This window comes from Babylonia areolata, chromosome 18 (genome assembly GCF_041734735.1).
Source record: "Babylonia areolata isolate BAREFJ2019XMU chromosome 18, ASM4173473v1, whole genome shotgun sequence".
NCBI classification, from domain to species: domain Eukaryota; kingdom Metazoa; phylum Mollusca; class Gastropoda; order Neogastropoda; family Buccinidae; genus Babylonia; species Babylonia areolata.
This window is the reverse complement of record NC_134893.1, coordinates 31,092,101-31,117,100: the sequence shown is the minus strand read 5'-3', so window position 1 is coordinate 31,117,100 and position 25,000 is coordinate 31,092,101. Positions and strand designations below refer to the sequence as shown.

The following is a 25,000-nucleotide window of genomic DNA, read 5'->3' as shown; positions in this document are numbered from 1 at the left end:
TGAGGGAGAGAGAGGTAGTAGGGGAGAGTGAGGGAGAGAGAGGTAGTAGGGGAGAGTGAGGGAGAGAGAGGTAGTAGGGGAGAGTGAGGGAGAGAGAGGTAGTAGGGGAGAGTGAGGGAGAGACAGGTAGTAGGGGAGAGTGAGGGAGAGAGAGAGGCAGTAGGGGAGAGTGAGGGAGAAAGAAAGAAAGAAAGAGTATCAGTATCAGTATCAGTAGCTCAAGGAGGCGTCGCTGCGTTCGGACAAATCCATATACGCTACACATCATCTGCCAAGCAGATGCCTGACCAGCAGCGGTAACTCAACGCGCTTAGAGAAAGAAAGAGGGACAGAGAAAGAGAGAGAGAGTGGTGGGGGGGAGGAGGGAGAGAGGAGAGACAGAGACAGAGAGAAGAGAAAAAGTGCGAGAGGCAGAGAATAGATGGGGAACGATCGAAAAGACCGCCAGAGAACAAAACATTGGTATGAAAAATTATCCACCTATCTTAAACTTTAGTTGTGCTGTTGAACATTTTCATCAATGTTCATGTTTTAAACGTGATTATTTTTTTTTTAATGTGTTTAAAAAGCTCCAACACAAAAATTCCTATGCACTTACAGACAGTGAAGTTGTATCTTTATTTAGCTTATAAATCTTATCTGTCGGTTCTACCTGTCTGTCATTCTTTTTCTCTTGCACACATACACACGCACGCGCGTGTGTACGGACAGAAACACACAGACAGACAGACGGAGGAAGAAAGAGGCAGAAAGAGAATGAATGAATGAATAATTTTTATTTTCTGAGGATACACATGCTTTTTTTCATCCAGCCCTCGAAAACAAATAAATAAACAACAGCAAAACGAAAAAAAAAAAAAAAATGAGGGAAAAGTGAACAAGCAAGAGAAAAGTCACGGAAATAGGAGAAGAAGAAAAGGAGATTGTTACATAGCTAGATGGAAAGAGACAGACAGACACAGGTAGACAGACAGACATACAAATAGACAGGCAGGGAGAGCGACGAGAGAGAGAGAGAGAGAGAGAGAGAGAGAGAGAGAGAGAGAGAGTATTACAAGTGATACCAAAATAACAAGAACACTAACAATAAAGCTGACGGGCCATGCCAGCAGCGGCAGGATGAGCCTGAGGAGGTATCTGTCCGCCGGCCTCCTCTTGGAACAACAAAACGTTTAACTCTTTCCATACGAACGGCGAAAGAGACGACATTAACAGCGTTTCACCCCAATTACCATCATCAAAATATTGCAAGCGGAAGGCTCTTATACTGAAGAGGTGAATGTTGACAAAGAATACCACAATTCTGACGACGGAAGCTAAAGTTTGGGTCATTCAGACACCCACTGGACATCCGAGGGGTCTGTGTAGAGGAGAAGAGAGGACTGGCCGTACTGAGTGAGTTAAAACCGATCCATCACATCAAAAACAGGCACAAATATTCTGCCTTCTTTCTGTCGCCAGAGGCCAGAAAGTCACGTCGATCTTTCTTCTTTTTCTTCTTCTTCTTTTTCTCCCCCTCTCTCTCTCTCTCTCTCTCTCTCTCTTCCCTCCAATTCGTATGTTCACTTGATGAAGAATGGTTCTGTTTACAGTATTCGTAAACTATGCATTTATATATTTAATGCCCTGAAGATACGACAGGAATTCTGTGACAACAATGATGAAAGTTAGAATTAATTTACCATGCACGAGAAGCACTTTTGTTCTACAGGTTAAGTTAGTACGTATTTTACATTTGGTTGTGGCTGAGTGATCGCCATATTGTGTACTTTTGACCTCTTTCTAGGGGCCGGAGGCCTGGAGATTAAAGTTTTGTTCTTGTTCTTGTTCTTCCCTCCAATTATGAAATGCACCGTACTGGAAACCGCAATATTATACTGTCAAAGACAGAATCATAAAAAAACCAACAACAACACAACAAATAAGCGGAAGACGAATGACTTTGAGTGGGTTAAAGAAGAAAAAAAAATTAATTGAATCACAAAAAGGAAATATATCATGTCCGTTCCCCCCCCCCCCCCCCCTCCTTTTTCTCCAATAGGGTTTCAGCCCAAGCCAGTAATGCAGTTCCATCTGGGGGTAATCAATTTCCAAACGACGCTTTCTTCTTTTCTGTTCTTTTCTTTCATTCTTTCTCAAACCCTCTCTTCCCTTCAGTTTTGATCTTCTTTATATCATCTTCTTTCCTTTCTCTGTTTGTGGTGTGTTCACTTGAAGCTACAAACAACCTTTGCAAAGCAAACCGTGAGAATGAAACACACTGCACAGTTTTCAGTTTCAGTTTCATAGAGGTGTCTAAACGTGAAGACTAATCCAAATACGTCACACTAGATCTGTTAGAGAGAGAGAGAGAGAGAGAGAGAGAGAGAGACAGAGAGAGAGAGACAGAGAGACAGAGAGAGAGACAGACAGACAGAGAGAGAGACAGAGAGACAGACACACACACACACACACACACACACACACACACACACACACACACAGACAGAGAGAAGCAAAGACAGAGAGAGAGAAGCAGATGCTTGACATTCTCATGAACACAACACGTCAATCCGACACTGAGAACCACCTGCCCTAGCTTTCAGTAAAACATCAAGTAACTCAAAACACAATAGGATGAGTATTCAATATAAACAAATAAGTGAACATATCAAAATACAGCACTGTTAAATAATTATACGTAGGAGGCAAATGACTGAATAAATAAATAAATTAATTAATAGATAAATAAATGAATAAACTGTATGTACAGTGCACAGCACAAATCGCTAAATGCTCAGAAACTGACTGCAGGGAATACATACAAGTGCAAAGTATGCAAGCGCCTTAAAGAATGCAATATATATTTCGTTGTCTGCTAAAATATGAATCACTGATACTCACTAGTTGTTCTTTTGTTTTTGCTTTCTGGTGACAGCTGCGGTCTGAGTTTTGATTATGATGACCCGATTCGGAAAGTTCTATGTATGATCAAAGCTAAGCCTTCTGCATTGCCTTTCTCCCAGATCACGCCGTCATATTTATGCTGGACTCTACTGACAATTTCAGCTGTGTTCAATGATATAGTTGTTTCGAACATACGTTGCCACCCCCTAAAAAAATTATTAAAAAATTATAAAAAAAAGAAGAAGAAAAAAGAAAAAGTTACGGTCTCTTTGCTGGCAAGCAATCAGCGGGCGGCCATGATGCTGGCAAGGTTTATTTGTTTGTTTGTTTGTTTTTTGTTTTGTTTTTTAACTCCTTTTTTGATATCCTAAAATAAACTCTTCACCAAGTGATGTTAGCTTGTCTTCCCCTAAACTCACCACTAATGAACTGCTTGCTGGAAACCTCAAGGCCTGATGAGCGTGTTGGTTTTATGCGAAGATCAGCCATCTGCTTTTTTTATGCCTTTTTTTAACAGCGGAAGTGAAGTAGCGCATATGAATGACTCTGCACTCTCTGATACCTCCTTGAAACTGAAACTGCTGGAAACGCCGTACACACCACCTCAAAAACAACAACAACAACAAACAACATGTTCTGAACAGACTGTTAAAACCTCGCAACTTCACGTGTACACGCGCGCTGAGGAAAATAAATGCACACGCACTAGATCCTGGAAATGCATGTCAGCGTTCAATGTGGCTCATGGACGCACAAACATATCCTGCATGCAGCTTCACCGAACAGCTCCCCACCCCCACCTACACCCCACCGTCTTTAAAAAGAAAGCAACAACAACAACAAAAAACAAAAACCAAAACCCAGAATATCAAGCCCTAACTAACTATAGATGGCGGGATAACAACGTGCATGTAAGCACCCACAATCTTATCTCAACGAGAGAACATGGAAGATGCATCTCACATAAGGAGGAGGAGGAGGAGGAGGAGGAGGAGAAGAAGAAGAAGAAGAAGAAGAAGAAGAAGAAGAAGAAGAAGAAGAAGAAGAAGAAGAAGAAAGCCAGTAGAAGTTGCTCTCGGTTGCTCCATTTGTTAGCTGGGGGTGGGGGCGGGGGGGGGGGGGGGGGGGGGGGAGAGAGCAGGAAAATAAACCGTTAATATAAAATGAAACAACAACAACTCAAACGGAAACGAAAAAAACAACAACAAACAAAAAGAAAAAAACTTGAAAAAGGAAACATACAAATAAATAAAGGCATGCTACTTTATACGCTATATGAGCCCAAACCGTCCTAAACCTGATCAGGTTTAAAAGGAGACACAGAGAGAGAGAGAGAGAGAGAGAGAGAGAGAGAGAGAGAGAGAACACACTCGCGCACGAACCATGAATCTTGGCGCACACCAACAGACGCTGACAGGCACGCAAGGAAACCTCCTCACCCATCCCCTTTTCCCTCTCCCCTCTCCCACTTCTCCTACCCTTCCCTCTCTTACTTTTCAAGTTTTTCTTTCCTTATATTTTACTTCTTGTTTTCTCTCTTTTTTCTTTCCAGACACACTAAGTGGATTCCCCAGCATGTTAAGTCGGCGGCTTCCAACAGCCGCAACGGAATTTTCCAATCGCATTCCAGACCGAAAGGAGACCCATTAACGTTGCATACCACACAAGGGGCCAAAAGCTATACATATATACCGTTGGTACCATGGCAGGCTGTTTCCTTTTTTCCCCCCTTCCCCCCAAGGCCATTCCTCCATCCGCGTGATCTCTTCAGTCAATCCATTTTCTTGTTAATGCATCAAAGATAATGATAGAGCAATGTATCAATACGCGTGCTAAACAGGAAGACGAAGCTCAAGAGCAGGAGAAAAGAGAGAGAGAGAAGAAGGAGGAATCAGGTAAGTGGAAAAAGAACATTATTTCAGAAACAATGGAGGAAAAAAAATACAAAGAAATTTGCAACCACCTAGAAACATTGAAGGAAAAAAGTAAAACTAAATCTGTAGCCACGATTGGCCTTCGTCTGATCTGCTGTGTGTGATCTCATCATCGATGATTGATATCCTCCTCCTCATCATAATCCTTCTTCTTCTCGTTTATTATTTTTGCCTTTTTCTGTCTTGCTGTTTTGTTCACTTTACTCGTTTAAAACATCGATTTATGTATCGCTTTAATCGTTTTCTAATATGATTTACTTTTCAAAACCGCCGCCTCACGTAATTATCGTCACCGCACTTCATCTTGTGGCCGGGGGAGTGAGTGAAGGAGGGGAAGGGTGGCGGGGAGAGGAGTGGGGGAGGGGCGGTATTTCAAACTCCACTTGAGAGTGATTTCCCTTTCTGCTGGGCCGACAAAGTGGCGCCCGCGCTCAAGCTGGGCCGGCCCGCGCTATTAAATCAGGCAGCTAGTAAATTATAACTCCCTGACCTCCTTAACTGACGCAACGGGGCAGAAAGACAAAAAAACAAACAAACAAACAAAGAAAAAAAACAAACAAAAAATCAACATCAACAACAGATAAGGAAACAATACTGGGATCGAAGCCATATCACTGTTCTTCCTTTAATGTCTGTTACTGAGATTACTACTACTACTACTACTACTACTACTACTAAGAAGAAGAAGAAGGAGCATGACAAAATCAATGGAGATTAACGCTCACGTCTCATAGACAGGAACCTCATATAGCATTTGCAATAAAAGACACACACACACACACACACACACACTTCCAAACAGCTTCAATTTTTTTTTTATCCCGATACCAATGTGTTCTGAACTGTAACACAAAATACTGTCTTGTGTTATACTGTAGTGGTTTGGAAAAGATGTACGAGTGTATGTAGATCTGTGCCTCGAAACCTTTCAGTATCACTATCATCATTATTATTATCATTATTATCATTACTACTACTACCACTACTACTACTGCTGCTGCTGCTGCTGCTGCTACTATCATTATTAGCATTATCATTTTTTGCATGTCTCATTACTTTCCTTGTCGTATGGCACTGCAGTTGTTTGTTTTTTTTTGGTGCGTTTTTTTTCCTTCGCGAGCATTAAAAGCATAACGAAATCGTGCAGAACGATGCACTACCAACTGTTCATGAGCGATGGACTGAAACGAGGATTACTGAACAGAGGATAGGTACCGTCACTGTTTAACAGACTTTATTCACATTCATGCTGCTTGCGCCATCTGTACCCATCAGCTAGCATACAGGTGAAAATAAAAAGGTGTACAGAGCTAGAGGGACTAAAAATCCAAAGACTTCCCAGTTTTGATACGATAATTAAGATATGATGATTGATAATTATGATATGATGATATGATAGGGACACTTATACAGCGCCAAACCTCATGTCAGAGGTATGAGTTGTGTGGTCGCATAAAGACAAACATCACCAATTCCTAGTGTAATAGTGTTTTTCTGTTCTTATTTTCATCTTAACCGATCGTGGCGCAGATAACAACTTATGATGTTCAACGTAGACAGACAGGGGTAGCTGAAACAATGTACAATCCAAAGATGGAAATCTCTCATTTCCAACAGGCAGACTTAATTCATACTTTCAATCCTAATATTTACGCCACTGCAAACACTCTTCACACATTCAGTTTCAGCGTACACTTAATCTTGAAAACACATCCGAGCACACACACACACACAAGAGAAAGAAAGGCAGATGCAGAGAGAAGTTTGTGTGTGTGTGTGTGTGTGTGTGTGTGTGTGTGTGTGTGTGTGTGTGTGTGTGAGAGAGAGAGAGAGAGAGAGAGAGAGAGAGAGAAAGAGAGAGAGAGAGAGCGTCTGAGAGTGTCTGAGAGAGAGAAAGAGAAACAGAGACACACACAGAGAGAGAGAGAGAGAGAGAGAGAGAGAGAGAGAGAGAGAGAGAGAGAGAGAGAGACAGACAGACAGACAGACATTGACAGAGACAGACAGACATACGCAGACAAAAAGAGAGAGACAAGCAGAGACAGAGAGGGACAAAGAGAACGACAGACAGAGACAGGCAGATATAAACAGAACTGACAGTCTGACAGAGAGACAGAGACAGACATACACACAGACAGTCACACGGGCGAACAGACAAACCCGGTGGCATGCACACTGAGCTTCGCTCACCGTCACTGTCTGTTCTTGGCGGGGGGAAATGGACAGTGAAAAACAAGCTTGGTGTCCATTTCCTACAAACTTTCGCAAGATGCTGTTTCTCTGTGCGTGTATTCTTCAATGCCGTGTGGCTCCATCTCATCTTGCTTCTTCTTCTTCTTCTTTTTTTCCCCCTAGTAGTCTTCTTCAAGTTTGTCTAAAGTCTAAATATCAACGTTCCCCCCCCCCCCCCCTCAGATCCACCCCCCTCGTTCGCTCGTCTATCTGTCTCCTGCCGCCCACCTCTCTCTCTCTCTCTCTCTCACTTTCTATCCCCCCCACCCCATATCTGAAGGAACATTTATCTCTTCCATCATTTTCTTTTCCTTTAAAAAAAACAAAAACAACCACAAAAAAAAACAACAACTTCGAACGGAAGAAGTGTAGACTTGGAAAGAGGCCAAGTCAGTGATACCGCGGGAACTAAGCTTGCTAATGTTCACATTTTTCTGTCTGTGCGCGAGCGTGTGTTTCTTCTTTCTTTAATTTTTCGTCTATTTTTTAGTCACCTTTGACGTGTGTGTGCGTGCGTGTGCATACACGCCGCCACATGTATGTCACAAGTACATCAAACGCAATCGTTTGCTTTCGTTGAGAGCTGTATGTGTTCATTCCCCAAGGTTTCCCTGAAAGTGCAATGTGTTCTGCCACAGAGAATAATTCTGAGTGAGAGAGAGGGAGTGTGTGTTTGCGTAGAAGTGTGTATATGTGTGTATGTCCATGCTTGCATACGTGTGCATGTATGCAGGCCTGTGTGTGTGTGTGTGTGTGTGTGTGTGTGTGTGCGTGTGTGTGCACGTGCGTGCGTGCATGCACGTGTGCACGTGTGTGTATGGTGTATGTATGGGTCAGGATGTAAGTCACCATTTATTATTTTATGACAGCTATCTCTTGGGACTACATTACTTTTTGTTCAAGCAAAACCATTGATATCTATCTACACGGTGGTGTTTTGGACTGCCTGTTCTCATCAAGTTAAAATACTTTGCTCACGATACCTACCTACCTACCAGCCTTCTAACCCCCCCTCCCCCTCCACCCCCTACAGACAATTCTGTTCAGTTTCTCAAGGAGGCGTCACTGCGTTCGGACTTATCCATAATACACTACACCACATCGCAGTGCGAAGCAGATGCCTGATCAGCAGCGTAGCCCAATGCACTTTAAAAAAAAAAAAAAAAAAAAGGAGTGCCAACGGCACCCAGCGGTCAGCCATCTAAATACTAACCGGCCCGACGTTGCTTCAGCTTCGGCGATACGAATGAGAACCGATGCTTTCAATGTGGTATCGCCATTAGCCCTACTGATCAAGTTAACATCCTCTGGTCACTATACCTACCACATACCCCCGACGTTAAACTTAACTTCGGCGATCGGACGAGAACCGGTATTTTCAACGTGGTATCGCCCGTTACCGTATATTGCTCAACATACTCAACCTTCCAAATACCCCCGACAATGCTGAACTTCGGTGATCAGAAGATAACCAGTGTTTTCAACGTGTTATCGCCGTTAGCTCTATTGATCAAGTTAACATACTCCAGTCACTATACCTACCATTCACCCCCGACGTTGCCACATAACTTCGGCGATCGGACGAGAATCAGCGCTTTCAACGTGGTGGTACTCTACCTACCTACCTACCAAGTCCCCTACAGACAGCACTGACTCACCTCGTAGGCCCCAGGACCAGGCGTCTCCTCCATGCCCTTCCTGAAGCGCTTGTCTCGGGTCACCATCAGCCCGCCCTTCTTCTCCAGGGTCGCCTTGCTGTCGTAGGCCCCCGGGCCTGGTGCGTGTGCACGTGCACGAACACGTGAAAATACACAGACACAGACAGACAGACAGACAGACAGACAGACAGACACACGCACATACATGTACAGTATGTCCACACACGCAAGCAAACACACACACACACACACACACACACACACACATGTGCACAAATACGCACACACACACACAAACACACACACACACATACACACGTGCATGCACACATACACACACGCTCACACACACACACACACACATGCACAAAATGCATGCAAATATTTATTGTCAACATCGTAGCCTGAAATGTGTGACATGTTATGAAGTACTGACATCACATGACCTTCACTCAACACTTATTGAAAAGAAAAATATGTCTTTGTATATCACCTCAAAATGAATATGTATCAATGTAAGTATGATAGTCGTGTCCAACTATGACCATCAGAACAGCAGAGGAGGCAATTGCTGTTCTAATTATCTGGGCTAGAATCTGATTATAGTGGAAAGTATCTTGCCCAAGTTACATCCCTACTCTCTCGGCCATGAGGGTTTTAGGGCAGTCGGCGATGGGGATGGTTCCCAAAGGCCAACTGGCCCCACAAGGCTGCAGCACTAAGAGCCAGTGTAATCTTGCCTCCTAGACTGAGAGAGTCATAGTCCTTCATAAAAGACGAACCTGTGTTAATCAATGACTCCCCATTGTTATGGGGAAACCACTGATCATACAGCTCCCATTTTCCTATTCCTCTTCTTCCTTCGTGGGCTGCAACTTCCTCGTTCACTCGTATGCACACGAGTGGCCTTTTACGTGAATGACCGTTTTTACCCCGCTATGTAGGCAGCCATAGTCCGTTTCCGGGGATGTGCATGCTGGGTACATTCTTGTTTCCATAACTCACCGAACGCTGGCATGGATTACAGAATCTTTAACGTGCGTATTTGATCTTCTGCTTGCGTATGCACACGAAGGGGGTTCAGGCACTAGCAGGTCTGCACACATGTTGACCTGGGGGGTTGGAAAAATCTCCACCCTTTTACCCACCAGGCGCCGTTACCGAGATTCGAACCCGGGACCCTCAGATTGAAAGACCAACGCTTTAACCACTCGGCTTTTGCGCACTTTGCTATCAATTCAAATATAGAATCACAAACGGGGATGATTTTATATTGATGCTATAACAAATTGTAACCCTAAACATGGAATATATAAATAAACGAATAAATGAACAATTAAACAAACAAACAAAACAAATACAGAATACCCCCCCCCCAAAAAAAAAAACACACACAAAAAAACACAACAAAACCATCTCACCGGGGTTCTCGGGGTCTGCCACGACCTGTGCGGTGCCGTCGCGGGCCGGGGCGAAACGGGAGGCGGCGGACATGAAGGAGGTGTGCTTGCGGTTGGCGGCCTCCGTGCGGGGCTTGGCGATGGCCGCCCTCACCTGGGACTTGAGGTGGGAGTCCGCCACATTGTAGGACCCGGGCGGCGGGATCTCCTGCACAACACACAGACACACAGCTACAGTACACACACACACACACACACACACACACACACACACACACACACACGCGCGCGCGCGTATGACAGTCAGTCGTGTCCGACTGTGACCATCAGCCGTGCTGGTATGAGTGGGCAGAAAGGTACACCCCTGTGGCTAATGGACGGTTCGTTGTGCTTTGTGGGACGCATCCGTCCTCGTCAATATGCCTTTCTCCCAAATGTAGAGGAAAACAATTATGACCCAGGCCTTCTGCTACTAGAGAGGAGTAGAAGAGATGGGCTGAGGGTGATTGTCTCCTGCCCAGTGGGCAGTTTTTGGGTCCGCTAAAAGCAGAGGAGGCCCTCAACTGCTGGCCCGACTATCTGGGCTAGAATTTGATTATAGTGGGGAGAGTGTCTTGCCCAAGTTGCAACTCCACTCTGTCGGCCAAGAGGGTTTTAGGACAGTCGGTGTTGGGATGGTTCCCAAAGGCCAACTAACCCTCAAGGCTGCAGCTCTAAAAGCCAGTGCAATTTTGCCTCATGGTCTGAGAGTCATAGTCCTTCACAAAAGACAAAGCTGTAAGTAATTTCCCATTGCAGTGGAGAAACCATTGGTAATGCAGCTCTCATTTTGTTGTTGGCCCAATTGTAAACTTTTGTTAATCCACACACACACACACACACACACACACACACACACACACACACACACACACACACACACAGAGGGGTACAGTACACACAGTACACAGTAAAAATGGGCCAAGCTATACGATTCCGTATGCGCCCACACGTATGTGCACATCGACAACACTGTGCTAATACGCACACACACGCACGCACACAAACACACACACACACACACACACACACATCCATACTGCAAGATGGTAGCAGCTGTTGATGCCACACACAAAGAAAAAAGATAGAAAGAAACAGGAGAGAAAGAACAAAAATAGGAAAACATAATGAAAGAAAAAAAGAAAAGAAAGTAAGCAGAGAAAGGGAATAGAGAAAAAAGAAAAGATATTTTTTTAAGATCAAGAAATGTGTGTTATCAAAATGAAACTTAAATCGTTCTGGACATTTTTTGTACTGGAAGATCTTAAGACACAGGATTATATTGTGATATCTGATAAGTCTAGATTTTGTCTGGTCACACAGCGTTACACACACACACACACACACACACACACACACACACACACACACACACACTGGTGTTTCATTACATTCGTTGAAATATAGTGTCACATGTGTAACACATTATTTCCACTTTGCTTGTGCTGTTTCTGCTGCATGCATATATGCTGACAGTATATATATATATATATATATATATATATATATATATATATATATATATATATATATATATATAAACTGTGTGTTTAAGTGGTGACGAACGAGGAGGAGGAGGAGGAGAAATTTTGTTTTATAACTGGTGATTGTAGACATCAACTGATTTTCAAATCGGAAGGAGAGGAGGGGGGAGAGGTGAATGGTGAGTTGAAGAAAAGGGTAGCTGGATGATGGAAAACAAATATGAATATTTAAGAAGGGGAAGTCGTTAACCTAACAAGAGAAACAACTGATAATAAATGCATTTTAAAAAGTCAAAAACATCAACATTCCCAGTGACTTTTGATGACAGTTTTATGCAGCAGCATCACCTCACAGTTAAAAACGATTATATCAATTTAACTGTCACATCAGTAAAACAAATGCATTGGATACTGGCTTAGGGCAACACAGTCCGTAATGAACTGGACAACAGTCTGAAAATTAAAATTAAAAAAAAACGTGCGTGCAAAGTGACCAGAGTCTACGTGGCTACACTGACGGTGTTTTAAAATTGAATGGAAGCGCATGGGAAAGTCTCTTTCTATCATATATATGACGATGGGCAATATACGTTTTCTACTAGCTGTGAAGTCCTTTGCTCCTTTTTCTGCTGCAACGTCTGCTTGAATGTTACAAAGAAAGGCAGTGAGTGGGGACAAGATGAAAGGGAAAGAACACAGAGAAAGATACAGGGGCTGAAGGGAGTGAGTGAAGACATGAGAGAGAGGTTGTGATAGAGAGTAGAGGGTGTTTTCACACACACACACACACACACACACACACACTACAAAACACACACATTCCAAAACATACGACTCTTGCTTCCTATGACACACACATACCATACATCAACACTCGCTCTTCTCACGTATACATACACCCAACTAAACGAAAACAAATACAAAACGAAACAAAACAAAACAAAAAAGACATTCTCGATAACAGGACTTAAAAGCAAGAATGCTCTCTTGTTTCAAGCCTGTAAAAAGCCGTTCCACTCGTAAACCGCTCTCTAGAGCCTTCTCTCGTTTCCTTTTAACAAAACACCGACGCTACATACGGTAGTTTTAAGTGACTCCAAGACTGCTGCATGCGTACACAGGTGTGGAGACTGGGGCTAAGATTACGCAGCCTGCACATTCCTCTATGCTGGGCACTCTGCAGTAAAAAAAAAAAAAAAAAAAAAAAAAAAAAAAGAACCCCACCCCCACCCCCCACAAAGCGGCGGTTATAAAGAGAACAAAGTGCGAGATGGAAGACCTGTTGCCCCAGAGAATGCCGGTGGATCTGGTTACTGCGGCGTCAACAGTGAAGGAATGAAGGAGCCTGTGGGTGAGTGTGTCGCGTTCAGTTTTAAATGACAGACAGACAGCTGAACATCGCCTCTTCTGGCTAGCAGCTCCGTGACGACTTGAGTTACTGTGAGTTACTCTTCTCAGTTTGTCTCTCCCACGATTTGAAGTAAAACAAAAAAAAAGTCTTCTATTTCTAGGGCTGATAATGATCTTATTCGGTTAATGAGATGTTCTTCTATTCCAAAGACTTATAAAGATTTGAAGAGAAAAAAACAAAAACGGGCGGCATGAGCTGCACTGTGACGAGGGCTCTCCAGTGGGAATTCAGCCCCAGATTTCTCACTGAGAGATCTGTTGTTGTGACAGAAGTATTACATTTCATACAATACAATACAGTATGATACAAAACAATACAATAAAACACTGACAACACATTAGAACACAGCACAATAGAACACAATACAACATAACACAATACAAGCAACAACACAACACAGCACAACACAACACAGCACAATACAAGCACACAGCACAGCACAGCACAATAACAAGCACCGACACACCACAATACAACACAACATCAACACAACACAACAGCACTACAACACGTCACGTCACTGTCCCTCAGGACATTTAAAGGCACACGACCAGACAACACAGCTTGGCACAATTCATACAATACTACACAACACAGTTTCAGTTTCTCAAGAGGGCATCACTGCAGTTGGACAAGTACACCACATCTGCTCGGCAGATGCCTGACAGCATAACCAAACGTGCTTAGTCAGGCCTTCAGTGCATGTACATATATATACACATGTACATATATTTATGTAATCAGAATGGATTGCTCCTACAGAATTTTGTCAGAGGACAACACTTATGCTGCCATGGGTTCTTCTTCACTGCGCCAAAGTGCGTGCTGCACATGGGAAGACCTGGGTTTATTGTCTCGACACAATTATATGATAGTCAGTCGCGTCCGACTATGACCACAAGAAGAGCACAGGAGGCATCTGCTGTCCTGACTGTCTGGACTAGAATTTGATTATAGTGGAGAGTGTCTTGCTCAGGTTACTTCCCAACTCTCTCGGCCTGGAGGGTTTCAAGACAGTCAGCGTCGGGATGGTTCCCAAAGGCCAACTTGCCCCCAAGGCTGAAGCAAAAACAGCCATTGCAATCTTGCCTCCTAATTTCAGAGTCATAGTCCTTCACGAAAGACTTAAGCTGTAAACGACTTCCCATTGCAGTGGAGAAACCATTCAACCATACAGCTCTCACTTTGCTGCTGGCCCAACGGTAAGCTTTTGTGAATCTGTGATATAACAACACGTGCAACAACAACACGCCCTGCCCAAGCACACTGACCCACCTTCACCACGTTGGGCACCTCGGACAGGCGGTTGGTGACGGAGGAGAAGTTGGCGGTGGGCTGGGCGTAGCGGGCCTGGAAGGGGCGCTCCTTCATCTGGTAGTGGGCGGGGCCCGGCAGCTCCAGGTCCTCGCGCCGCATCATGGGCTGTGTGCGGGTGGAGGTGGTGCCGAACACCCCCTTCCGCGTGCTCTCCAGGTAGGCTTTGCGCATGCTCTCCGACCCCATCCCCGACGAGTTATAGGCCCCGGGGCCTGTTTAAAAAAAACAACCAGAAGAATGGGGTGGGGGTGGGTTGGAGGTGAGGGGTGTGTGGGTGGGAGGGGAAGCACAAACAGTAATAATGTGGGTGGGTTGTGTGTGTGTGTGTGTGTGTGTGTGTGTGTGTGTGTGTGTGTGTGTGTGTGTCTGTGTGTGCGTGCTCCATCATCAGTTTCAGTGGCATTACTCCCTTATCTCATAGATATTTTCTTAAAATGGAAATCGGTGTGCTGTAGCATGGCATGATATTTATTTTCCTAATAAATGAAAAAAAAAGAAGAAAAAAACCAACACCCACACATACACATACTCAATTACAAACATAGACAAAGAAGAACAGAGAGAGAAAGAGGGTGAGAGAGAGAGAGAGAGAGAGAGAGAGAGAGAGAGAGAGAGAGAGAGAGAGATTCTAGAAATAACACACACACACACACACACACACATATATATATATATATATAATCATATACCCACCCATTTCCCACACACTCCTGTACAGATATATATACACCCACCCAACCCATTCCCCACCCACTCTTGTACACATACAACCCCACCCAATCCATTGCCCACACACCCTTGTACACATACAACCCCACCCAATCCATTGCCCACACACCCTTGTACACATACAGCCCCACCCAATCCATTGCCCACACACCCTTGTACACATACAACCCCACCGAACCCATGGCCCACACACCCTTGTACACATACAACCCCACCGAACCCATTGCCCACACACCCTTGTACACATACAACCCCACCCAACCCATTCCCCACACACCCTTGTACACATACAACCCCACCCAACCCATTGCCCACACACCCTTGTACACATACAGCCCCACCCATTCCACTGCCCACACACTCTTAAAAAACCCACAAAAAGCAACAACAACTAAGCATAATCACATTAGTTTGGAATCAGCTCTGCAAGAAATCAGCTATGAAAACCAAGTGATCACAATGAAAGAATGGAAGAGAAGTAAGATGAGATGGTGTGGCCACATGACTAGATCCGACGGTCTCTTCAAGACCTGGATCATTCAGGGAACGGGACAGGGGAAAAGGAAACAAGGCAGACAGCGAAAGAAGTGGCCAGACAACTGAACAGAGTGGACAGAGAGGAGCTTCGCCGATATCCCAACACCGCCAGAAAAGAAACGTTTGTGATGCATCAGCGGTACAGCATGTATGTATGATAGTCAGTTGTGTCCTACTATGACCATCAGAACAACAGAGGAGGCAACTGTTGTCCCCACTATCTGGGCAAGAATTTGATTATTGTGGAGAGTGTCTTGCCCAAGTTACATCCCCACTCTCTCGGCCAAGAGGGTCGGTGCTGGGATGGTTCCCAAAGGCCAACTAGCCCCCCAAGGCTGCAGCTCTATGAGCGCTGACCTGGTGTGAACTTGACGTGGTGTTCAGGCTGGAAGCGGACGGAGGTCTGGCCGAAGGGGCTCCTCTTCAGCCCCGTCACCTTCTTCAGGGAGGTCAAGGCCGTGCGGGGGTCGTTGTAACTGCCAGGCGGGGGCACCGGGTTCTTGATGGGGGCAAACCTCTGAGGAGCAAATCATGCCACCCGTTTTGACACACACATATCATCCCATGTAAATGCAATAGCCGAGTGGTTACAGCGGTGGTTGGACTTTTAATCTGAGGGTCCCGGGTTCGAATCTCAGTAACGGCGCCTGGTGGGTAAAGGGTGGAGATTTTTCTAATCTCCCAGGTCAACATATGTGGAGACCTGCTAGTGCCTGAACCCACTTCGTGTGTATACGCATGCAGAAGATTAAAATTTAATACGCATTTTAAAGATCCTGTAATCCATGTCAGCGTTCGGTGGGTTCTGGAAACAAGAACATACCCAGCATACACACCCTCGAAAACGGGGTATGGCTGCCTACATGGTGGGGGTAAATAAACGAAACAGTCATACACGAAAAATGTTACATGCCTGCCTAAAATCTGATTGAATGACATAGGAAACAAATGATGAGCGCCCAATGGCAGCCGTCAGTCGGCTCTATCCAGGTAGGCAGCCTGCTGTGTGAATGACTCAGTGTTTGTAAAGCGCTTAGAGCTTAGGTCTCCAACCGAGGATAGGCGCTATATAAGTATCCATATCATTTATCATTCAAGTACTTCCATGTTTACAAGTAATTTCATATTTTACACAAATCACGTTCCTCGTTCAAACAAATCATATAATTTTCACACTCAACAGAACTCCAGTGTCGGGGTCAGCTTATATATGTACTTACAGAATCCTTACCAGACTTACTAAGTCCATATCTACACTTACAGAACCTATGTCAGGCTTAATCTTACATTTGAACTTACAGGATCCACGTCAGACTAAGTTGATGTTTACACTTACAGAATCGAAGTCAGACTAATTCCACATTTACACACAGAGAACAAATGTCTGATTCATTCCATACTCAAATTTACCAAACCAATGTCTGACCATTTCAACATTTATGCTTACAATCTCAAATTAATTCTACATTTACATTTATTGAAATGATATAAGACCAGTTCTGTATTTACACTTGCAGATTTGTTTAATTTACATGCATAGATTCAATATCTGACTTGTTCCATATCAACACACACAGAATCAAAGTGTGATCAATTTCGTATTCGCACTTAAAAAATCTATGAGTAGAGTCTAATTTGATGTGTTCTTTGATCCATCAGACAGATTTTATGCATTAAGGTTAAAAGGCAGACACATATATATGGAAGGAGGCAAACACAAGAAAATATCACCACCAGCCCATGATGCATCATTCTGGGGAAAAGCATCCCTAACTCCGAACATGTACACAACTCAAATATATACATGCACATAAATGCACACACATATATATGCCTGTGCATACAGACAAAAGTAATTGCGATACAAAATAAGAAGATAGAAATCAACTAAGAAAATAAAAATAAATACAGAGAAAAGAAGTTAAAAACAACAACAAAAACAAAAAAAATATAATAAGAAGGCAACATAGTTTTGATGTAACCAAATTAACAGAATTTTGAGTGCGCTGTAAGAATGACTTAAAAGCATTTCTTTAGGATTGTTTTTACTTGCGCCCAGCAAACTTTCACTCCCCCCCCCCCAACACACACACATACAAGCACTCACACAAACACACACACACACAAATACGCCCACACACACACACACACACTCTCTCCGATGACACATCAGCGCACCACAATTGAGCAAACATCTTAACTCTGACGAACATCATTTACACGCCTCCTCCTCCTCAAATAAACACAGCAAACATGCCAGGGGGAAGAATCATCATAAAAATGTCCTTAAAAAGGATAGCTTGAGGCACATCATACTGAAAAAATCCTCCAGTCTTCCAAAGCTATTAAAAAAACAACCAAGAGGAGTTGTAGAAAGGGATGAGGAATTAAGAGACGAGAAATAGGAGACAAACTCAACATTGGCCAGTTCTAAAGTTGAAAGATAATGAACATTCGCTGGACATCTTATTCATAATATTTGCTAGAAAATGGGTACCCTTACATCAGATTTATGGAAAAACTCATTGTGTTTGCAACAAAAACAACAACAAAACAAACAAACAACAAAAACACAAACCAACACCACCAACACACCTTGTTTTAAACGTTAGTCTATTGCACAACTTTTGTCACAAAATCTACACTATTCTACAGCATCACCATGAATCGGGATAGTCATACCATAATTTGTATTTCTTTTCATCAAAACAGATTTCTCTGTGTGAAATTCGGGCTGCTCTCCCCAGGGAGAGCGCGTCGCTATACTACAGCGCCACTTATTTTTTTGTATTTTTTCCTGCCTGCAGTTTTGTTTTTCCTATCAAAGTGGATTTTTCTACAGAATTTTGCCAAGAACAACCTTTTTTGCCGTGGGTTCTTTTACGTGCGCTAAGTGCATGCTGCACACGGGACCTTAATTTATCGTCTCATCCGAATGACTAATATGTCATGCATCATATAATATGCATGTATTTTTGTATGCCATTTTCCTTGAATGTTTCTTGCACATGGCCATGCATGAGTGGAATCAAGTCAAATCAATACTGGTTGATAAATGTATTGCACAACACTTGTGTTAACCCATTCAGCCTCAGTAGGCTTCCCTGACATACTCACGGGGGAAAAAAACGCGGGGAATATACAGAAATCAACCATGCTTTCTCTCCCCTCCAAACTGACATGCGTACACATACATGGAAATACTGCAGACGTTAGTCCCCTTTGATTAACAAACAGTAAAGAGTGGTAACTCTCTCCACACACAAGGTACGTAACTTCAAGCCAATGCTGCTTACGCTACCAACGCAGCTAGCACACAGGTAAATAAAAGGTACATTGGAACAAACCCAGACACTTCCCCCAAAACGGAAGCGCCTAGTCCCCTTTGCTTTTAGCAGTTTCATTCCTATGTAGGAACATGGAAACCTTTTTATCGAAACGAAAAACGTTTGGTGCGGGCCGGTGCGTGGCTGGGACGCAGGGCTGAACGAGTTAAAACATGCACCCCCCCCCCATCCCCTGCTAATACATAAGCATGATGGGTGTGTTTACATATGTACCCACACCAAAAAGTATGAACAAAACAAGAATGAGAAAAAAAAACCAACAAAAAAACCTCCATAACCTTAGTGTGCAAGGGAAGAAGCGGGGGAGGGGGGGGGGGAGGAGGAGCTAAGAATGAATGAATGAATAATGAATAAATGAATGAATGATTGATTGAACGAACGAACGAACGAATGAATGAATCTTTATTTTCCAACGGTGGAGATATTAGCATCTTGGCCTACTTGCGTAATCTGCTGTTGTTCTAAGAGACACACAAACATAATTATACAACAAGTAAATAAAGTCATACACAGTACATGTACACGTGCACAAGGGTAACACGGCGTCAAACTGAGACACAACAAACCGAAAGAAGCGCGAGGAGGAGGACGAAGAGGAGGACAAGGTGGAGGACAAGGAGGAGGACAAGGTGGAGGACAAGGAGGAGGAGGAGGAGGACAAGGAGGAGGAGGAGGAGGAGGAGGACAAGGAGGAGGACGAGGAGGAGGAGGAGGACAAGGAGGAGGACAAGGAGGAGGACAAGGAGGAGGAGGAGGAGGACAAGGAGGAGGACGAGGAGGAGGAGGAAGACAAGGAGGAGGACAAGGAGGAGGACGAGGAGGAGGACAAGGTGGAGGACAAGGAGGAGGAGGAGGAGGACGAGGAGGAGGACGAGGAGGAGGAGGAGGGCAAGGAGGAGGACAAGGTGGAGGACAAGGAGGAGGACAAGGAGGAGGACAAGGTGGAGGACAAGGAGGAGGACGAGGAGGAGGAGGAGGAGGAGGAGGAGGAGGACAAGGTGGAGGACGAGGAGGAGGACAAGGTGGAGGACAAGGTGGAGGACAAGGAGGAGGACGAGGAGGAGGACGAGGAGGAGGAGGAGGACGAGGAGGAGGACAAGGTGGAGGACAAGGAGGAGGACGAGGTGGAGGACAAGGAGGAGGACAAGGTGGAGGACGAGGAGGAGGACGAGGAGGAGGAGGAGGACAAGGTGGAGGACGAGGAGGAGGACGAGGAGGAGGACAAGGAGGAGGACGAGGAGGAGGACGAGGAGGAGGACGAGGAGGAGGACAAGGAGGAGGACAAGGTGGAGGACAAGGAGGAGGACGAGGAGGAGGAGGAGGACGAGGAGGAGGACAAGGAGGAGGACGAGGAGGAGGAGGAGGACGAGGAGGACGAGGAGGAGGACAAGGTGGAGGACGAGGAGAAGGACGAGGAGGAGGACGAGGAGGAGGACAAGGTGGAGGACGAGGAGGAGGACGAGGACAAGGTGGAGGACGAGGAGGAGGACGAGGAGGAGGACAAGGTGGAGGACAAGGAGGAGGACGAGGAGGAGGAGGAGGACGAGGAGGAGGACAAGGAGGAGGACGAGGAGGAGGAGGAGGACGAGGAGGAGGACAAGGAGGAGGACAAGGAGGAGGACGAGGAGGAGGACGAGGAAGACGGGCACCAAACTCACCTTGGCTTGCGAGAGGAAGGGCGGGTGCTCCACCTCCATGCCCTCCGTATTGATCTTGGGGGGCTGGGGGTCAAACTGGCCCCGTATCTCATACTTGCCCGGGCCCGGGATGTTCTGTAGGAGGCAAACATGACATCACGCAATCCATCAACGGGCGGAAATGAATGTGAAAGTTCTCAGGAGGGTGTGAAGGGAGTGGGGGTAGATGGGGTGGGGGGGGGGGGGGTGGGGGCAAAAGATTGATGGCCGATATGGGGGGCTAAGGTCCGAAGTACCACTTGTCACTGTCAGAGAAAAATGAAAAATGAAAAGTGTACATGCGTGCATTATTGAAAAATACATTTCAATTCATCCCTTAAGAGTGAGGGGTGGGGGAGGGTGGGGTGTGTGTGTGTGTGTGTGGAGGGGGGTGGGGTGAGGGGACTGAGGGGCATGGGAGAAAATGGTTGAATAAAGCCATGACTGATCGTGTTCTGTAGACAGCGGGGTTAGAAGGGGGGGTGGGGAATCAGTTACAATTACCTTGTTTTGTAAAGAGACGGATCGAATCTGTAGGAGACGTGCATTAATGGCAAGAAAGAATGGTCTTGGGTTACGAAAATATGGAGTGATATACACTGGTTGTCAAACATCTGCTTTCCTTCCCCCTTTCGAACAAGCCAGCGGGGGTGCCTGCGTGGCTCAGTCAAATTGTGAGTCTGAATCCCGGGGCAGCAACCCAACCAGCTTCTGGGGGCAACCCCCACCCCAACCCCCAATCCCCGGTAATCTTCCCTCACTTCAACCCAGGGGGAACCACCCCCCGCCAACCCTCCCACCCTCCCCCCGGGGTAATCCTCGCTCACCTCACCTCAGGCAGGGGGAACCACCCCCACCCCACCCCCCACCCCCCAGGGTAATCCTCCCTCACCTCACCCCAGGGGAACCACCCCCACCCCACCCTCACGCCCCCGGGTAATCCTCCCTCACCTCACCACAGGGGGAACCACCCCCACCCCACCCCCCCACCCCCCAGGGTAATCCTCCCTCACCTCAGGCAGGGGGAACCACCTCCACCCCACCCCCCACCCCCCAGGGTAATCCTCCCTCACCTCACCCCAGGGGGAACCACCCCCACCCTTAGGGCAACCCCCTCCCCTTTACACCTCCCCCCCTGCCCTTCCCTTACCCACCACACCCCTCTCAAATCGGACATTTGTTTGTCATTCTTCTTGTGTCGGTTTAGTGTTGAACACATTCCCTCCCTCCACTGTCCTGTGACGACTATTCCTGTCAGCCGTACTACCTGTGATGGACACTTAATGCAAGTAGAAGTCACGTAGGTCAGTACAAAGAATACACAAATTTATTGACAGAACTGCAGGCGCCAACACACACTCACACACATTCTTACCTCCCCCGTCATCCCTCCCTCTTTTTATTTCAGTTCCCCAGCAAGTGAAAGATGAACACACACACACACACACACACACACACACACACACTGATAACACTGTGTTATCCAAAAGACTCTCGTAGTCAACTACCGACAGATTACGATGGAGACTGCACCACTGCGCACAACAAAGAAATTGTACCACACTGAATGCACAGTGACATCAAAGAAACCCAAACGGTTCTATCAAGGATGATAATACTACAAACACATTTTGTTAACAACAAAGAAAGCATTCACAGCAACAACAAAAATAAACGTTGAAGCAGGATTAATTCCCTGACTGAAAGAAAACATTAATAGGAAAAGAAAAGAAAAACAAAACAAAAAAACAAAAAAAAACAACAACAACAAAAAACCAAAAAACAACAACAAAAAACAAACGGTGATGCTAATGACTGCAACAGACTCCATTGAAGATTTCTTCACTTTTTCTCACAGAATCAGTCACTTCTTCTTCTTCTTCTGCGTTCGTGGGCTGCAACTCCCACGTTCACTCGTATGCACACGAGTGGGCTTTTACGTGTATGACCGTTTTTCACCCCGCCATGTAGGCAGCCATACTCCGTTTTCGGGGGTGTGCATGCTGAGTATGTTCTTGTTTCCATAACCCACCGAACGCTGACATGGATTACAGGATCTTTAACGTGCGTATTTGATCTTCTGCTTGCATATACACACGAAGGGGGTTCAGGCACTAGCAGGTCTGCACATATGTTGACCTGGGAGATCGTAAAAATCTCCACCCTTTACCCACCAGGCGCCGTCACCGTGATTCGAACCCGGGACCCCCAGATTGAAAGTCCAACGCTTTAACCACTCGGCTATTGCGCCCGTCGATCAATCCCTTCTCTTTTCTTTGCCTTCCTTTTTAAAGCAGCATGGTGCAGCATAGTATATGGATCAGTCTGCACACTTTTGACACCTCCTTGAAAAGGAAAGTGAAACTGAGACAGAACTGAATCGGCTGTGAGGATCTGTTGATGGATATTTAGTTTTCCCTCGAATGAAGAAGGCTGGGGAATGGCGGAGAAGCAGCTGAAGTTTACTGAACCTCACATGTTGGACAATGCTTGGAATACAACTATCATGTAACAAGAACTACAATTTTGAAATAAAAATGCACAAAATTCATAAATGAGAACTAAAGAAAGCAAGAAAGTGTATTAGCAAATGCAAAATAAACAACTCCTAGGCTATACCACAGAGGAAAAAAAATCCACAATCAAAACTATTAGCCGCCTACCTCTTATGATGTAAAAGTGTAATGTATGAATTTTCCTATCCTTGCAAAAGGTACCACGAAACAAACAAAACTGCAACACAATGAAGAAACAAATTAAGTTCCCATGAACGACAGCAGCAGTGACAATAACAACGATGAGTTGACAGCAGCAATGATAGATGATATCAACAACAACAGCAATAACAAGAAGAGCACACACACACACACACACACACACACACACACACACACACACACACACCCCAGCCCAACAAACTAAACAGCCCACATATCCCCTTGAAAATTAAAGCAAAACAAATGTAGCACAACAGACCCCTGCCCTTGTTGTATGCACACCCCCTTTTCAATTTCGCCTCAAACAGTGATAACAAAATCAAACCCAATAGAGCCATCCCCTTCCCTTGAGGTTCTACAAACACCCTTTTCAATCTCAACACAGCAAATACAATACAAATGAAAGATTTAAAGCAATCATTTAGAGAACGCTGCCTGCAAGTGTTGCAGCAGTAGGGTTTTTTTTTCGACAGAGGACAGAAATATAAAACAAGAAATCACTGCCTGCATGTATATAAGTGGTTTTTGCTGACAGATGATGACAGAAAAATTGAAACAAGGAATCGATGCTTGTATATATTGCAGCGGCTTTTGTCAACAAGGGACAGAAAAAATAAAACAGGGTCGAAAAACTGTTTGCATGTATTGCAGCGGTTTTAGCCAACAGAGGGACCGAAAAATGAAACAGGGAATCAATGCCTGTATGTATTACAGTGGTTTCTGCCAATAGAACACAGAAAAATTAAACAGAGAATAAATGTCTGCATGTATCACAGTGGTTTTGCTAACAGAGGACAGAAAAATCAAACAATGCCTGGATGTATTGCAATGGTTTCTGCCAACAGAGCACAGAAAAACAAAACAGGGAATCACCACTGCATGCGTCCTGGTGTGTAAGCAGTTTTTGGCCGACAGAGGACAGGGAAAACGAAACAGGGAATCTATCAGTCAGCTGCCATGGCGCAGCAGTGAGTCAGTGTGTGTGTGTGTGTGTGTGTGTGTGTGTGTGTGTGTGTGGCAGTGCAGTGGCCAGCCAGGGGTCCAGATAAAATGCCCAAGGAGCTGGCAGCGGGTCCTGGGTTTTAAAGCCCAGAGTTCAGATATCTGATCAGACAAGTGGGGCTCCCTATCCCATCAGCCAGACTTAATTACATGGCGGTCTGCGTGGATCCAGGGATGGATGTAAGTGCAGTGCAGGGAGGGAGGGAGGAAGATGAACTGCTTGTGGCCAGTGGGATCGAGTGGGGGTTGGGGGTGTGGAGTGGAGAGGGGGGGGGGCTGGGGGAGGGGAAAACCCTGGGAAGGGTGGCTGTGTTCCAAATTTGATGTGTGTGTGTGTGTGTGTGTGTGTGTGTGTGTGTGTGTGTGTGTGTGTGTGTGTGTGTTGGTTGGTGGTGGTGGTGGTGGTGGTGGTGGTGTGTATGTGTGTGTGTTGGTTGGTGGTAGTGGTGGTGGTGGTGGTGGTGGTGTGTGTGTGTGCGTGTGTTGGTTGGTGGTGGTGGTGGTGGTGTGTGTGTGTGTGTGTGTGTGTGTGTTGGGTGGTGGTGGTGGTGGTGGTGGTGGTGTGTGTGTGTGTGTGTGTGTGTGTTGGTTGGTGGTGGTGGTGGTGTGTGTGTGTGTGTGTGTGTGTGTG

General features: G+C 45.3%; 1 protein-coding gene across 1 annotated transcript in view; it reads right to left on the bottom strand.

Moving 5' to 3' along the window:
* Nucleotides 1-25,000, bottom strand: part of LOC143292656 (sperm-tail PG-rich repeat-containing protein 2-like) — a 53,140-nt gene that overhangs the window by 13,114 nt on the left and 15,026 nt on the right. Inside the window, exons 7-11 of the mRNA XM_076603149.1 lie at nucleotides 20,633-20,746; nucleotides 15,985-16,144; nucleotides 14,320-14,573; nucleotides 10,132-10,318; nucleotides 8,711-8,826 (exon numbers count right to left, since the gene is read on the bottom strand). Coding sequence (XP_076459264.1) covers nucleotides 8,711-8,826; nucleotides 10,132-10,318; nucleotides 14,320-14,573; nucleotides 15,985-16,144; nucleotides 20,633-20,746 — 831 coding nt within the window. The remainder of the gene's footprint in view (nucleotides 1-8,710; nucleotides 8,827-10,131; nucleotides 10,319-14,319; nucleotides 14,574-15,984; nucleotides 16,145-20,632; nucleotides 20,747-25,000) is intronic.